At 40.5% G+C, this 16,696-nt stretch overlaps 1 protein-coding gene across 1 annotated transcript in view; it reads left to right on the top strand.

The window, feature by feature from the left end:
* LOC130914577 (CD81 antigen-like) overlaps positions 1–16,696 on the top strand; it is a 65,885-nt gene that overhangs the window by 47,863 nt on the left and 1,326 nt on the right. The window contains exons 5-9 of the mRNA XM_057833945.1: positions 6,532–6,629; positions 6,706–6,780; positions 10,960–11,082; positions 11,153–11,251; positions 12,827–12,910. Coding sequence (XP_057689928.1) covers positions 6,532–6,629; positions 6,706–6,780; positions 10,960–11,082; positions 11,153–11,251; positions 12,827–12,910 — 479 coding nt within the window. The remainder of the gene's footprint in view (positions 1–6,531; positions 6,630–6,705; positions 6,781–10,959; positions 11,083–11,152; positions 11,252–12,826; positions 12,911–16,696) is intronic.

The raw sequence follows: 16,696 nt of genomic DNA, 5'->3' as shown, positions 1-16,696 counted from the left end.
ACTCCAGTCACAGTTCAGTTGCACATTTATGGTAGCGATTTAGCTCTGAATTTTTTTTTTTTTTTCCAGAGACAGTGGCCACTTCAGTGGATATCTATGTTAAAAGTTATCATTTGCTTAACTCATTCACTACCAGCCCAGTTCACCAAGTATGTGTTTTGGTAGTTTGTAAAAGAGGGAAATTGATTTTGAAAACACGCCTTAACAGCAATTGACTTCCAATCCATGTCAACTGGGAGGTGCTGGAAGCAATCATTCGATTGGATGCACATTATATAGATGTTTCCGTATCTGTGAAGAAGGCGGAATCTGAGAAAATGTCCCGGAATGATGATCGAGGCAAAAATGCCAACTTTTAACGTCCACTTGCAAAATAAAGTACATGATGTGGCAGGAAAGGGCTTTCATTGTGTTTCGAACAATAAGCGGCTAATTACGGCCGACTCGACACATCTGGAGAATTGATTAAGTGAGGGGTCAGCCGTGCTCGTGGAGGATGAAGGCTACAATAGACTGTAATGTTCATGCTAGCCCTCCGCTCAGTTTTTTTTCCTGTTCACAGCAGGTATTTGTTATTTTTGTTCGCCAGTAGCAGAATCTGCTCCTGTTGGACTTGCCCAGAGGCGGAAATGTTAGACCAGAAAACATTCCGGTAGGACGCAGCAAAAAAATTATATCTACAGTATGAATTTTTTTCCCACCTATTTTTTTAAGAAGAAGATCAGGACAAAAGATAGCAAGCTCAAAATAAGTTTAAATCTTTATAGGACAGTCATTGTTCATTCAGCCCTACCAGTCAAAATAGTTTGGAAGTCTAGCTTAGTCAATAGAAGCCATTAAGTGTTTTTAAGTGTTGACTGATGTAATCCCCCCCCCCCCCCCAAAAAAAAAAAAAAAAAAACATAACTACAATGTGACCCGCAGGAACGATGAGTTTGACATAGAGCGGTACGATATGATGATATATGTCCCGAAAGTGATATAAAACTATTGACATTTCACATTTATATTGTCAATATCGCCATAAATAGATCTTTTCCTGCAATGCACATTTTGGCCAACAGAAGGCGCCTGATTTTCTCTGTGTCTAAGCAGCTAAACAGGACAGGTGTCAAAAAAAAATTAAAATATCGCGCCCGATTTGTGCTGACTTGCTATTCCATTCCATTGTAGAACCACCAATTCCCCTCAAAGTGTCCTTACCTGCACTCAATAGTTTAGCAGGGCCGAGAATTAAATGTGGTATTTGGTATGTGACAAAATTGATTTTGCCTTGTGGCATTTTTTGGGGGGTTTGTGGCAAAATGGGTTTTGGTATGTGGCAAAATTGATTTGGTATGTGGCTTTTTTTTTTTTTTTTGGTATATGGCAATTTTGCAGGCCTTGCACGTCCATGCCATTGATGCGATGCACGTCCAAATTTTCCATTCATTTTGAATGCCAAAAAATCGTGTGGTTGTGATTTTTGAGCATACACTTTACATTACAGCGAATTGACAATCAACTGGCACCCAAGTAAGGCCATGCCATTGACGACTATGAACGTCCAAATGTTCCATTCATTTGGGGAAAGCAATTTTTGCCACATACCAAAAAAAAATTTTTTTTAATCCACATACAAAAAAAAAGGTCACATACCAAAAAAAATGCCACATGACAAAAGCCATTTTGCCACATACCAAAAAAGTGCCACATGACAAAATCAATTTTGCCATGTCACCCCCAAAAAGTGCCACATGCTAAAATCAATTTTGCCACAATCCCTTCAAAAAAATGCCACATGCCAAAATCCATTTTGCCACATACCAAAAAAATGCCACACGCCAAACGCCATTTTGTCACATACCAAATACCACTTTTCATTCTCACTGTTTCTCTAATACTGTAGTTAGCTTAAGTCAGTGTTTTTCCACCTTATCTGACTCACGGCACATTTTTGCTTTGGATAAATCTCGCAGCACACCACAAACTAAAAATGTTCCAAAGTTACTTTTTGTACAGTATATTTAATTATAAAATAATTCCTCAATATTTATATTTACTCAGTGTGAAACTTAAGCCTTTTTAGATGAACACAAAGCCGATATTCTGGCAGGAATTGAAGAAAGACAAACACAAAGCTGTTCTTCAACTGCTCTCATTCCGTTTTTTTTTTTTTTTTTTTTTTTTTTTTTTTTGATGCGAACAAAAAAGTCCATTGACTTGTTTTGAAGCCACGGGTGTTTATTTTGGATATGACGTTTAAGATTGATTGGCACCATGGCGCTGTTGGATAGCTGCTCGTGTCGCGTTCAAGAACTGCTTGGATTTTTAGCCATCAGCCACCTTGCTGTCCTCGAGAATGTGTTAAAAAAAACACAGAGGGGAGTATTGACGGTCGTTACATATAAAATGAAAAGGACACTTTAGTATATATCGACACTTGACGAGGCAATCAAATGATATACAGTAGATGTGCTTGGGTCCACATTGTCGCGGACAGCAAGGTGGCTGATGGCTAGAAATCCGAGCAGTTCTTGAACGCGACATGAGCGATACCTTGCTCATCTGCACACGACTGATACTTAGCTATTCTTTCCTTCCTACTGCAACTCCGTCCGTCGACGTAAAAAAATGTGATATCGGGTAATTTCGCGCAGCACACCGGTTGAAAAATACTGGCTAATTGGATCCTCTTAACAACACATAATCCACGCAGAAAACAGACAACACAATTACGATTATTAATTGGTGTTTGAAAATACAAAAAAAAAAAAAACCAGACTTGTGAAGTTTTTAAATCTAGAATGGGCGATAAGCTAGATGGCTAAAGATAATGTATTTGCGGTCCAAAACAAAAGACAAATTGAGGAAACTGCACTAGGGAACTTAATGGCAAGTGAAACCCAAGAACTGCTAAAACGAGAGCATGATGCTGAAACTCTAAAAGTAGAAAAAGAGAGAACTGAAAATATATAGAATGAAACTGTAGAAAAACAGTATCCTAAAAGAGAAAGGGAAAACCCAGACTATTACAGCCATTGTGTTTGTAGTTTTGAGGACGACATGACAAATATTGACTGTTGTTACTAGGGGTGGGAAGCTACAAAACAACTAATTTTCGTCGTTCTGCTGTGAGTTTATCACTAGTATTTGCTGCCACCCTCCCACTTCAAACGGATTGGATGCCAATGGCCGTCATTGGCATCTGGCATTCTAGGCCAGTGTTTTTAAACCTTTTCTGAGTCATGGCACATTTTTACATTTGAAAAAATCTTGCGGCACACCACAAACTAAAAATGTTCCAAATGACTTTCTTTACGGAATATTTAATTATAATTTTCTCAAAAACTTGCTCAGTGTGATATTCATTGGAACGATTAGACTCGTCAAGTGTCGATATACACAAAAGAATCCTTTCCATTTCATCCATATATGACGACCGTCAAATTGTTGTGGACAGCAAGGTGGCTGATGGCTAGAAATCCAAGCAGCTCTTGAACGCGACACGAGCAATAACTCGCTCGCCTGCACACGACTGAGAACCTTCGTACTGCAACTCCGCCCGACGTTGTCCGCGTGCTGTTAACAAGGCTGAGTGTCCTTTAAAATGCAGTCAGTGGCCAACCTAATAATGTTATAAATTACTGTTCGTTGATTGTTGACTGATTGATTGCTGAGATGACAGCGGGTCGCTGCGTGAGCCAAGCCCAAAAACAGCGCATCTTCGGCGGCCAGGGGAGAACCGGAGGCGAGGGCGGGGGTCATGACGCTCCCACGCCGAAAAGGGCGCTTCTCGGGCGGACACAAAAGAACTGGAGATTGGCCTTTATGACACTCCTAAACCAAAAAAGGCGCGCCTCGGGCCGACACATGAGAACCGGAGGCGAGGGCGGCCTTTTTTTTTAATTTAAATTTTTTTTTTTTTGGTTTTTTTTTGGGGGGAAAAAGGGATATTGGCTCATTTTTCACGGCACACCTGACGATCTCTCACGACACACTCGTGTTCCGTGGCACATTTGTTGAAAAACTCAATGGCAATGAGTTCATTTGGGGCATTTCACGTCATTTCCTGTTAGTTTTCACTCACTTTCCTTTCGCTTTGGCCATTTATGGATCACTTCCTGTTGATTTTGAGGCATTTACAGTTTTACTTCAAGTATTTCAACAAATTTGAATGGTAAAAAAAAATCAATACTGAACCCGGCTTGAGTTTGAGTCCATATTTTTGGGGACTTGAAGAAGAGAAGCGATGATGTCATCCTCGTCCTCTTAATCATGGTTAGCCGTGCTTGTCAAGCGTAATTCAATTTGTCGGCCAGCATCCCCACTCTGAGGCAGAGCCACTCACGCTAATGCTCATTTCAAAATCGATGGCTTGGCCCGCTGCCCCGCCCGCCCGCCGCCATCTTTCACATCTCTCCCCGGCGGCCATAATTCCATTTTCCTTAAGCGTCCTTTCCTGTCCGCCTTGATTTCATCTGCATCCGGTCAACGCACGGCAGCTGCCCGCCTACACCTCCAGACTTGCTAAAGCCGTTCATTTTGTGATGGCGCCAGCCAATATGGCGTCGCCTGGTTGGGAAAATCTTACAGAAAGCCAGTATGAATCCATTTCTTCTTTATGCTTCGCGACTCACTGGACAGTGATAGGCATCCAATACGGTGGTACCTGTACTTAGGAAATTAATTGGTTCTGGACAGTGTTGTCACTAATGCATTACTAAGTAATGTGTTATTGTAATCTAATTACTATCTTTCAGTAAGGAGACATCTAATGTTTTCATTTTTTCAAACCAGTAATCTAATTAAATTTAGTTTCCCTTGTGTCTGTTAGGGGTGTGCCATCTTGGACACACCACGATTCGATTCGATTACAGTTAAGGGTGCTTCGATTCCATCATTGAACGATGATCACGGTATTGATGATGATCGCGGTTAACGCGATTATCACGATTATCGATGCATCGTACATTACTAATTAATACAGTAGCCCAACAAAATTATGTCCATTACTTATCTAAAATATCCTAATGGTTTTACACGTTCTGCATATGAAATACACGTTAGCGAATTAGCTAATTAGCTTAGCGCTCGGCGCTAACTATTAACAACTCAACAACAACAATTAAGGCTAAACAGCGCAAGAGGGTTCGTGTACTCACCTCTTATAGATGCACACGGGTCTTAGCAACACACTTAGGACATTTTTCAATTGAAATGCCTTAAAACTACTTCTGGACATCTGAAAGACAAGGAGCAATGAACTATCTTCCCTTCTTGCTCTAAAAATAACTTGCGCACATAAGCGCTATCACCGCGTCGCGCTTCTCTTCCAGCCTGTCTCATACACAAATTTATTTTCCAGTCTTTTAAAAAGGAGTAAATCTCTCTCTCTTGGTAACCAGCAGCATCCATCATAACGTGCGTGCGCCTGTTAACAGTGCCCGGGCGGCAGACGTGTCTTGAATTTCGTTCTGCTACGAGCGGCTCCCATAAAGTTATGAGGGAAAATCATCATTTTGAAATTTTATGAATCGTAATCGAATTGTCATGTGTCAAATCGCGATGCATGTAATAATCAATTTTTTGGAACTCGTCTAGTGTCTGTGTGCTACTATTTTGTTATTGCCTCGTGATGTATGTAGATTGAAGAATATTGTAGTCATGTACGAAGAGCATTTTGAATAGAAAGAAAGGTTCCCACTACGGGCTTGTTTCCATGGTAACAGCTCATAGTTACTTCCTGTTTTGGTCTCGAGTCAAGTGTTTTGGGACTGAGAAAGATGTATGGAGCGCGGCTGCACATTCAAGCCAAGTGCAGCCATCTGTTGAGATGTGCGAGGGAATGTTAATCTGTGTGGGTCAATGAATGAACATACTGTAAGTATTTTTCCATAATTCTGGAGGGTTCCAGCAATAGGTTGGAGCCGCTACATCTGCGGCCGTTTCGTAGCCCTAATCCGTTCCAAGCTACCCAAAAATCACACATAAATCTTTTCTAATGTATAAAAATGCGTCAAAACATGTAACAAATACATGTTACAATTAGATTATTGCACAATAAACTTAATATATGAGTAGTGCATAATAAATGTGCAGGAAGTGAGCCAAAATATATTGGAAGTGACTCATAAATACCCCGAATTCAACAGGATGAAACCGATGAACAAAAGTGATCAGTAAATGCCCCAAAAGATAAAGGAGGTGAAAATCAACAGTGGCGTTAAATGCCCCAAATTGAACTCATTGCCTGGCATTGGCTGCCACTGACAGCATGTTCATCACCCTCCCAGTTCAAATGGATTGGGTGTCTACTAGTGATGAGCTCATTCCAATTCACAATTTATTAGATGTTTTGTAGAATATCCTAGAAGGATTTCCTGATAATTGTTGTTTCGCGAGCCATTTATCGCAAATCGTAATGTGAGGTGCTCATAAGTTCCCACCTCTCGTGTCCATGAGTGTCAACATGTCCATCCATTTGTTGCTTTCCTAGCTTTAGTTTGCATCTTCAAAATATGTCCTGAGCGAAACGTGCGTGTTTTGCAGGCGTGCACATCTTGATTGCGGTGGGCGCAGTGATGATGGTCGTAGGTTTCCTCGGATGCTACGGCGCCATCCAAGAGTCACAATGTCTCCTGGGAACGGTAAGTCGCCCGCTGTCACCACCTGGTTACCGTGATCACAGCGCCTTGACCCTGTGTTTTTTTCTTTCTCGTTCAGTTCTTTGCTTGCCTCGTCATCCTGTTCGCCTGCGAAGTGGCCGCCGGAATCTGGGGCTTCATGCACAAAGACACGGTAAGAACGCATGTATGCGCACCAAAATGGTCAACTTGATCTACACCGTGAATTGCTAAGAATGCCACGAAAATAAGATAATAGGAAAGAAGGACAAATCATTTTCTACATCATAAGTTCTTTCATGAGGATAAGTAAAAATAAGTTTTATAACTGTCATGCTTTGTCAAGATTTGTATAAATCGCACATACTAGCTAGCAGTGCAACGGTTTCCGGTTCAAAGCCAAACCGTACGGTACACCCTGTACGGTTCAATACGCCTTTATGAACCACGCCTTTTCGGTTTTGGAATTAATTTATTCCGAATGCTTGCGGAATGAATTGGTCGAGCTCTGTGTGCCTGTGTGTGACGTGAAGCACAGCTGTGGAGAAATTCCCACCCCGCAAGTAAATGTCCGATCGCTGTCAAGCACTTGTGTAATAGAAGCCGAGTAATGCCGTCTCTCGCTTACGAGCGAGGTGAAAGTGAAACAAGAAAGAAAACAAAAAGCTATGGCGAGCGGAGGAGTGGAGAGACCGAATTTTTAGGAAACACCGGCTTCTTTCAAATCTGCAGTGTAACAAAATTTCAGTTTCCCCGTGGACTACAATGCGGAGGGTGAGAAAATATTTTTAAAAAAACAAAAAAAAACAACAATTTGCAAGCATTGTTCCCTATGCTAATGGCAACACATATAACATGACTCCGGTACCTCAGCCGGCATCACCCACAGATAGCACTTTCCCAGGGTAGGACAACCCCGAAGACTACACCAGTGAAAACACACGGCGGGCTTCGTTAATTTTTTTGCAACGCTTGACCGCTGACCCGCGTTACATTGTTCCCTCGCGGACATATTTCTCCAACAACGTAATCCCCGACATTTATGAAATGGCACGCAAAGCCATCGAAGATGATTTCGCTAAAGCACATAGTTTCGCCCTGACCACTGATAGTTGGACGTCCCGTGCTACAGAGTGCAACCAACTAACTGTGACGATCCACTATAATTCATACCTGTCAAGTTGTATGGTCTCGGCGTAATTTGTACAAGTGAGCACTGATTTTTAAATGTGTACGCCGTACGTTACGTTTGAAATCTGTACGTTTTTTTTTCTTCTGTTCGGATCTTGTCACCGTTTCAGCAACGAGACAATGTGCGTCAATATGTTGGTTGAATGACGCGAGAAAAGTCAGAGACACGGAGAGGGAAGAGTGTTTGTTGTGATGCTGTAGCAAACGCGATGCTAGGCTAGATGGCTCTAATATTTCCTGACTGTAGCCGACGGCCTACAATCTACGCCTATATAGAACTACATGCGAAATGACAGACTCAGTAGCGTTAGTAAACAGCCGCCATTTTAGAGCAGTAAACTTCTCAGAAAGGCTCTGTTGTAGTGAACCTTCAAACCTAAGCAACTTTTTATCTAAAATATTCCTAAATCGGCAAAATCTTGACTTGAGTCTATCTTTAAAGGATGAAACAGTTTTAAAATTTTCACATGTCGAATGTAGACAGAAGGGAACTAATGCAAAAACGGGAGCAATTTTATCAACTCTAACGGTTGATTGACAACATTAAATGACCTCCAAACATCGCAAAGGTTACTGTTTTTTTTTTCTTTTTTTTTTTTTTTTGAAAAATGAAAAAAAAATTACATGAAAGGTAACACCAGTTACTTTGCCAAGTAACTTTTTTACTACTGTGTGTGTATTTCATGAGTCAGTCACTACACTAGCCAAAGAGCTAAAAGTCATTTTAACAGTCGAAAATGTTTACATTTTAAGTCTTTATTTCATTTTCTCAAAAGCAAAATAAAGGCAGTTAAAAAAATAAAATAAAAAGCAAAACGCTAACCGAACCGAAACCGTGATCCCAAAACCGAGGTTCAAACCAAACTGTGGGCTAAATGAACCGTTGCACCCTTAATACTAGCTATTAGGGGCGTAGGGGTACACACAAATTATGGTTCGGTAAAACAAATGAATAAAATGAAAACAAATATTTCTATGGGTTTCAAATCAAGCCTGGAGCATAGCCTGTCTTGAAGAACATTATTGTTTATACATCTTTGGTAGTGTTTGAGTAAAAGCAACATGTAACTCTTCAACCTTTTATAAAATATTTTCATAACATTTGTGATTATATGTCAACTGAGAACTCGTCGAATGACACCTCTTTTATATCTTTAGGGAGTCTATATCGCTTTCACCGGCACTAATTAACTTTTGAGGAGGGTGGCAGGAACCCTGCCACACACAAAAACTACAAATATGCTGATTGCTTTCCGGCATATGTCACTTCCTCCTTTCATTCTAAAGTCGGAAGTCGATGCGAACGCTGCAAAGATGGCAGAGCAATAAAAAAGACAAGAAGTTTTGTCTAAGAAAAAAAAAAGGAGAGGCTACCAGGATATACAGAATAAACATTGGCCCGGCTTTCACTCGCTGGTTCACTCCCTCCCTCAACTGAACTTGACAGCGCTGACGACTTTGGGAGGGGGGGGGGGTAGCCCTGTACTTGTCAAATTGTGGGGCACGTGCCCCCCCAGGGGGGCGCAAAGCAATGCCAGGAGTGGCGTATGTGACCACATTTTTGCCGTACTAGAATAAAGTGTAATTGCACTTTCACTCAGTAGGTGGCAGTTGCACTTTCATTTTCAGAGTGTGCGCTGTATTTTTTACCCAAACAAGAGTACACAGCAAAAAGCACTGGAGATATGAAGAGCTAAAACGAAGAAATACGACAAAGCGTATGCAGCTTTTGGCTTTGACTTTTAATACAGAGAGAGACGAGGAAAGACAAGTCTGTTTGCTTTGTCTAAAAATGTTTGCAGCGGAAAGCTGGAAGCCAAATCAATTAAGACATTACTTAAAAACATTAGACCCCAATCACATTGGTAAGCCGCTTGATTTTTGTTCAGCGAAAACGTGCCAAATATTTCCAACAATCGTCCCGCTTCGTCAGTGTTACATCAGTAAACCAGCGAGTACTTTTAGCATCATATATGGTGGCATAGCAAGTTGCTCAGTGCAAAATAACCCCAAACCATAGCAAAGGAGCTGATACTACCTGCAGCAAAAATAAAAACTGCCCCTCTGTCCAATGACAGTCATTTTTTGTTGTACTAATTTTTGTTTTTTGTTTTTTCGGTCAAATTGTTTGGCACATTGTCCTCATAACTTAATGTTGCTAAACAATTTGAATTTATCATTATTATTTATTGATTTTGATCAATCCTATTTTTCAATATAAAATGGTCAAAAAATGTAACGAGTATTTTTTTTTTTTTTTGGATGTGACTTTTTTTTTTAAATTCAGGGTAATTGATATGCTTTAAGTCTTTTCTGTTACAAACAAAACAATGTCAATATAGGTATACTGCATTGAAAGTGGATCTATATTACTTTATTTATTTTTCTAAATGGGACCAATGTTATAATGCAGAGTACTTATAATAATTTTATAAACAAATGATACTATTTACAGTGGCGGCATAGAGTTGGGGGGGGCGCAAAACGTTTACATCTTCCTGGGGGGGCGTAACAGAAAATAATTGAGAAGCACTGGGTTAGCCTCAGTAATTCACACGGTTGCTAACCATCACATGCTATTGTTTGTTGTTCTTAAAGTAGTTTTGTTACTTGTAAATTCTGTAAGTAGAGACGTGTAAATGCCCTAATCCGTTCCAAGCCCCCCAACATTCAGACATAAATATTTTATAATGAATAAAAATGCATCAAAACATGATGATTGCATAATAGACATAAAATAAGAGTTGTCCATAATGTAAAACAAACAAGAATAAAGAATAAAAGTTACGTTCAGTAAACTCTGGGAGCTGCGAATACCAGCCATACTGTATACTATATTTTTCGTATCCTGACATTTTTTTCGTAACAAAAGGCAATATTTTTCCCTTTTTGTGAATTTTTATGTGTGCCAAAGCTGTTGCATCTCAAACTTTTAGTGGTCCGGCCAACTCACGGAGGTGCCCACTTGAAATCTAACCAAAATAAGTTCGACACCCCTGAAATTTAGTGGAATGAGGATGCAGGATTGAATGCCAAAGGAAAGGGAAAGTGAGACAAATTGAATGGAAGAAAGAAATGCACAAAAGTAGGATGGAAAGAAAAATGGAAGTAAAAAGAAAAGCAACAGGGAAGGATTAAAGATTAGCAACCATGTTGCCTTCAGGTCTCCAAGGAGATGATCAACTTCTACGACTCCATCTACGACAAGGCCATGTCGGGAACGCTCACCACAGACGCCGAGAAGAAGCAGGCGGCCGCCCACGTGCTCAAAGTCTTCCATGAGTCGGTAAGGGAACTGCTGATAAAAAGAAGAAGAAGAATGCGAGCTTTTCAATTGAGTTTTTTGCCGTTTTTAGCTGAGTTGCTGCGGCAAAGGTCAAGGCACGTCCATTTTGACGCAATTCACCGACCGGCTTGGCATCACCGACCTCTGTCCCAGCTCCGGAACCTCGGTTGTAAGTTGACAAGTTGACTGTCCATGCAATCGTTTTTTAAAAAATTATATTTTAATGAGTTTGTCACAAGTAGACGCCCAATCCATTTGCACCGGGAGGTTGACAGCAAATGAACATTTGTTTATTGAAGTTTTTTTCCCCCCTAATTAAAAGTGTATTATTTTTTTTCTTTTTTTTTCTTACCATAATTTTGGTGGCCGCCACCCACCAAATTTAGCACGAAAACTGCATTTTTTCATAGATAAGCCGCACTGGACTATAAGCCGCAGCTGTCCTCAGTGTATAATGGGATATTTACACCAAAAGATATTAACCAGTAACACTATTTGACAGCGGCATCAAATGACTGTCGTAAGACCAAATGAACCATCATGAAGCTTTGAACCAATTCGCTGCAAAGCTTTATTGCTTCAAGACGCTTCATATGGCCATCACTGCTCCCTTGGGGTAGACAGTCAACCTCTGCTGCCATCTGCTGTCAACACTGTTGTTGTCCAACATGCCTCCTAGCATGCATTGCAGCGCTATAGATGTAAATAACAATCAAATTCATGTTCTGTGGTAATTATTTTTTCAGTTACTGTTCCGCTTGTTTCATTAACTGCTAGTTATAGTATTTGGTAACACTTTATTTGACAGTGGTGTCATAAGACTGTCATTAGACAATCATAATTATGACATGAAAATGTCATGTGCATTATTGAATGCTTATAACAGACGTCATTTAGTGTTATCCGGCAAATTATTTCACTTTTGAATGGATGTAAAAGATCCAAGCTGGACATAAATGGGGTTAGTGGCATAATTTGCTGGATGACACTTAATGACACAAGCATTCAGTAATGCCCATGATAGTGTCATGTCATAATTATGACAATCTTATGACGCCGCTGTCAAATGAAGTGTTACCTATTAACCCAAATAAATCAACAAATAAGCCGCACTGGACTATAAGCCGCATTATTTAAAATGAAGGAAAAATGTAGCGACTTATAGTCCGAAAATTACGGTATTTGATTTTCTACTTCCTCTATTTTCCATTCACGTGTATTATAATTTATTTTCTTTATTATTTAATTGATCATATATAGTAAAAATATTTATTTTTGGAATATATATGTTTATCTAAAAACACTTTAACACTTTTTACAGCAGGATGCAAAGTTAGCCACTTATGATCATTTCCATTACTTTCATTGATGAATCATTTTGTATTTTTCCATTCATGTGTATATTTTTTCACATATTTTAATTGATGTAGACACACATTTTAAAAAAACAATCATTTTACATTATTTTTAAAAACATTTTAGTTGAAAACATTTTTTAAAATATGAGGAAAAAGCGGCATGGAAAATGAATGAATGAATATTTTTGTCTATTTTTCCCCAGGGCTTTTTTTTCACACTTCACACTAATCATCATTTTTTAATTAAATTGTAGTTTGTTTGTTTTTTATCCATCCCATGTCTGTATTATTAGTTGTGTATTTCTTTTCCAATATTCATTTGGCGTTGTGAAAACCAAGCATGTAAAAAAGCCTGAGAAAGTGCTTGACATGATATCTTGCCACAGAGCTGTCATGCCCGCCTCACCGAGCTGTTTTCCGACAAGATCTACCTGATCGGCATCGCCGCCCTGGTGGTGGCTGTCATCATGGTGAGTGCGCCGTCCATCCGTTCGTCTGTCCGAGAAGGGTCCAGCTGCGGCTCGCAGTACGAACCAACCGCGCCCCCTGCTTTCAACAACCAATCAGATCAAGTTTTTGTCGTCTGCCAACCGCGCCCCCTGCTTTCAACGACCCTAACCATTATTAGTGTATAGGAATGAATAGATATGTTGATTATGGAGGATTTGCGCATATACAGTGGGGCAAATAAGTATTTATTCAACCACCAATCGTGCAAGTTCTCCTACTTGAAAAGATTAGAGAGGCCTGTAATTGTCAACATGGGTAAACCTCAACCATGAGAGACAGCATGTGGAAAAAAAACAGAAAATCACATTGTTTGATTTTCCAAAAAAATTATTTCTAAATTAGAGTGGAAAATAAGTATTTGATCACCTACAAACAAGCAAGAATTCTGGCTGTCAAAGAGGTCTAATTTCTTCTAACGAGGCTCCACTCGTTACTTGTATTCATGGCACCTGTTTCAACTCATTATCGGTATTAAAGACACCTGTCCACAATGTCAGTCAGTCAGTCACACTGCAAACTCCACTATGGCCAAGACCAAAGAGCTGTCGAAGGACACCAAAGACAAAATTGTAGACCTGCACCAGGCTGGGAAGACTGAATCTGCAATTGGTAAAATGCTTGGTGTAAAGAAATCAACTGTGGGAGCAATTATTAGAAAATGGAAGACGTACAAGACCACTGATAATCTCCCTCGATCTCGGGCTCCATGCAAGATCTCACCCCGTGGCGTCAAAATGATAACAAGAACGGTGAGCAAAAACACAGAACCACACGGGGCGACCTAGTGAATGACCTACAGAGAGCTGGGACCACAGTAACAAAGGCTACTATCAGTAACACAATGCGCCGCCAGGGACTCAAATCCTGCACTGCCAGACGTGTCCCCCTGCTGAAGAAAGTACACGTCCAGGCCCGTCTGCATTTCGCTAGAGAGCATTTGGATGATCCAGAAGAAGACTGGGAGAATGCGTTATGATCAGATGAAACCAAAATATAACTTTTTGGTAGAAACACAGGTTCTCGTGTTTGGAGGAGAAAAATGACAGAATTGCATCCGAATAACATCATAGCCACTGTGAAGCATGGGGGTGGAAACATCATGCTTTGGGGCTGTTTTTCTGCAAAGGGACCAGGATGACTGATCTGTGTAAAGGAAAGAATAAATGGGGCCATGTATCGATAGATTTTGAGTGAAAATCTCCTTCCATCAGCAAGGGCATTGCAGATGAGACATGGCTGGGTCTTTCAGCATGACAATGATCCCAAACACACAGCCAGTGCAACAAAGGAGTGGCTTCGTAAGAAGTATTTCAAGGTCCTGGAGTGGCCTAGCCAGTCTCCAGATCTCAAACCCATAGAAAATCTGCGGAGGGAGTTGAAAGTTCATGTTGCCCAACGACAGCCCCAAAACATCACTGCTCTAGAGGAGATCTGCATGGAGGAATGGGCCAAAATACCAGAAACTGTGTGTGAAAAGCTTGTGAAGAGTTACAGAAAACGTTTGGCCTCCATTATTGCCAACAAAGGGTACATAACAAAGTATTGAGATGAACTTTTGGTATTGACCAAATACTTATTTTCTGCCATGATTTGCAAATAAATTCTTTAAAAATCAAACAATGTGATTTTCTGGGTTTTTTTCCACATTCTGTCTCTCATGGTTGAGGTTTAACCATGTTGACAATTACAGGCCTCTCTAATATTTTCAAGTGGGAGAACTTGCGCAGTTAGTGGTTGACTAAATACTTATTTGCCCCACTGTACATGAAAAACCTTTTAATTAAGAAGCTGATTGCCCACAATTTACTCTAAATTTAACCAGAGGAGTTTAAGCCCTAAACTTAACTAGACCTTGGAATGTTATGATTTATACAGTATAATCCTATCGAAAATGTAACTATTTGACTTTAAAGGGATCCACGGATAGAAAGATTTGTAGTTCTTAAAATAATTTGATATTGAAACCCTTCTTGATGTTTTTATACAATTTGTAAAATTAGTTTCTCTAGAAGGTCGCCATGTTGTTGACGTCACAGGGCGGTGACGTCACATGGTTACGCTTCCAAACTATGACTCTAGTGACATAAACATGTCATCTGTTCAACAGTTTCAATTTGAACCCCAGAAGAACATTCATGAGCATGACAGCACTGTCGATATTTCACACAATGACCATAAAAAGCAAAATGAACAGGAAAGACGGGATGAGACAGGACAAAGTTAGGAAAAGAAACGGGTGTTCTGCCAAAATGTGCTACACCGGCGAAACATTTACAAGAGGTGAATTTTATACCCAAAATACTACCGTTAGCTTTCAGCTTGTTTTGTTTAGATGCATACCGACATAACATCCTAAAGATGTCTTAAGAATATACTTGTATATATACACTCACCGGCCACTTTATCAGGTCCACCATGCAAGTAAAGGGTTGGACCCCCTTTTGCCTTCAGAACTGCCTCAATTTTTCGTGGCATAGATTCAACAAGGTGCTGGAAGCATTCCTCACAGAGTTTGGTCCATATTGACATGATGGCATCACACAGTTGGTGCAGATTTGTCGGCTGCACATCCTTGATGCGAATCTCCCGTTCCACCACATCCCAAAGATGCTGTATTGGATTGAAATCTGGTGACTGTTGAGGCCATTTGAGTACAGTGAACTCATTGTAATGTTCAAGAAACCAGTCTGAGATTATTCCAACTTTATGATATGGCGCATTATCCTGCTGAAAGTAACCATCAGAAGTTGGGTACATTGTGGTCATAAAGGGATGGACTTGGTCAGCAACAATACTCAGGTAGGCTGTGGCATTCCAACGATGCTCAATTGGTACCAAGGGTCCCAAAGAGTGCCAAGAAAATATTCCCCACACCATTACACCACCACCAGCCTGAACCATTGATACAAGGCAGGATGGATCCAGGCTTTCATGTTGTTGACGCCAAATTCTGACCCTACCATCCGAATGTCGCAGCAGAAATTAAGACTCATCAGACCAGGCAACGTTTTTCCAATCTTCTATTGTCCAATTTTGATGAGCTTGTGCAAATTGTAGCATCAGTTTCCTGTTCTTAGCTGAAAGGAGTGGCACCCGGCGTGGTCTTCTACTGCTGTAGCCCATCTGCCTCAAAGTTCGACGTACTGTGCGTTCAGAGGTGCTCTTCTGCCTACCTTGGTTGTCACGGGTGGTTATTTGAGTCACTGTTGCCTTTCTATCAGCTCGAACCAGTCTGGCCATTCTCCTCTGACCTCTGGCATCAACAAGGCATTTCCGCCCACAGAACTGCCGCTCACTGGATATTTTTTCTTTTTCGGACCATTCTCTGTAAACCCTAGAGATGGTTGTGCGTGAAAATCCCAGTAGATCAGCAGTTTCTGAAATACTCAGACCAGCCCTTCTGGCACCAACAACCATGCCACGTTCAAAGTCACTCAAATCACCAACTGTGTGATGCCATCATGTCAATATGGACCAAACTCTCTGAGGAATGCTTCCAGCACCTTGTTGAATCTATGCCACGAAGAATTGAGGCAGTTCTGAAGGCAAAAGGGGGTCCAACCCGTTACTAACATGGTGTACCTAATAAAGTGGCCGGTGAGTGTATATATATGTAGTAATATCAAATAAGGGTGCTTTAAATATGCTAATGCTAATGTGGTCAACAGATCAACAATCTGCTTTAAACCTACCACAAATTCGGGTCTGAATTCGATGATTTTTGTTCGTATTGATGAAGTTGTGCT

The sequence above is a fragment of the Corythoichthys intestinalis genome, chromosome 1 (genome assembly GCF_030265065.1).
Source record: "Corythoichthys intestinalis isolate RoL2023-P3 chromosome 1, ASM3026506v1, whole genome shotgun sequence".
Classification (NCBI taxonomy): Eukaryota; Metazoa; Chordata; class Actinopteri; order Syngnathiformes; family Syngnathidae; genus Corythoichthys; species Corythoichthys intestinalis.
Note: the sequence above shows the minus strand (reverse complement) of the source record. Positions and strands in the feature narration are given on the sequence as shown.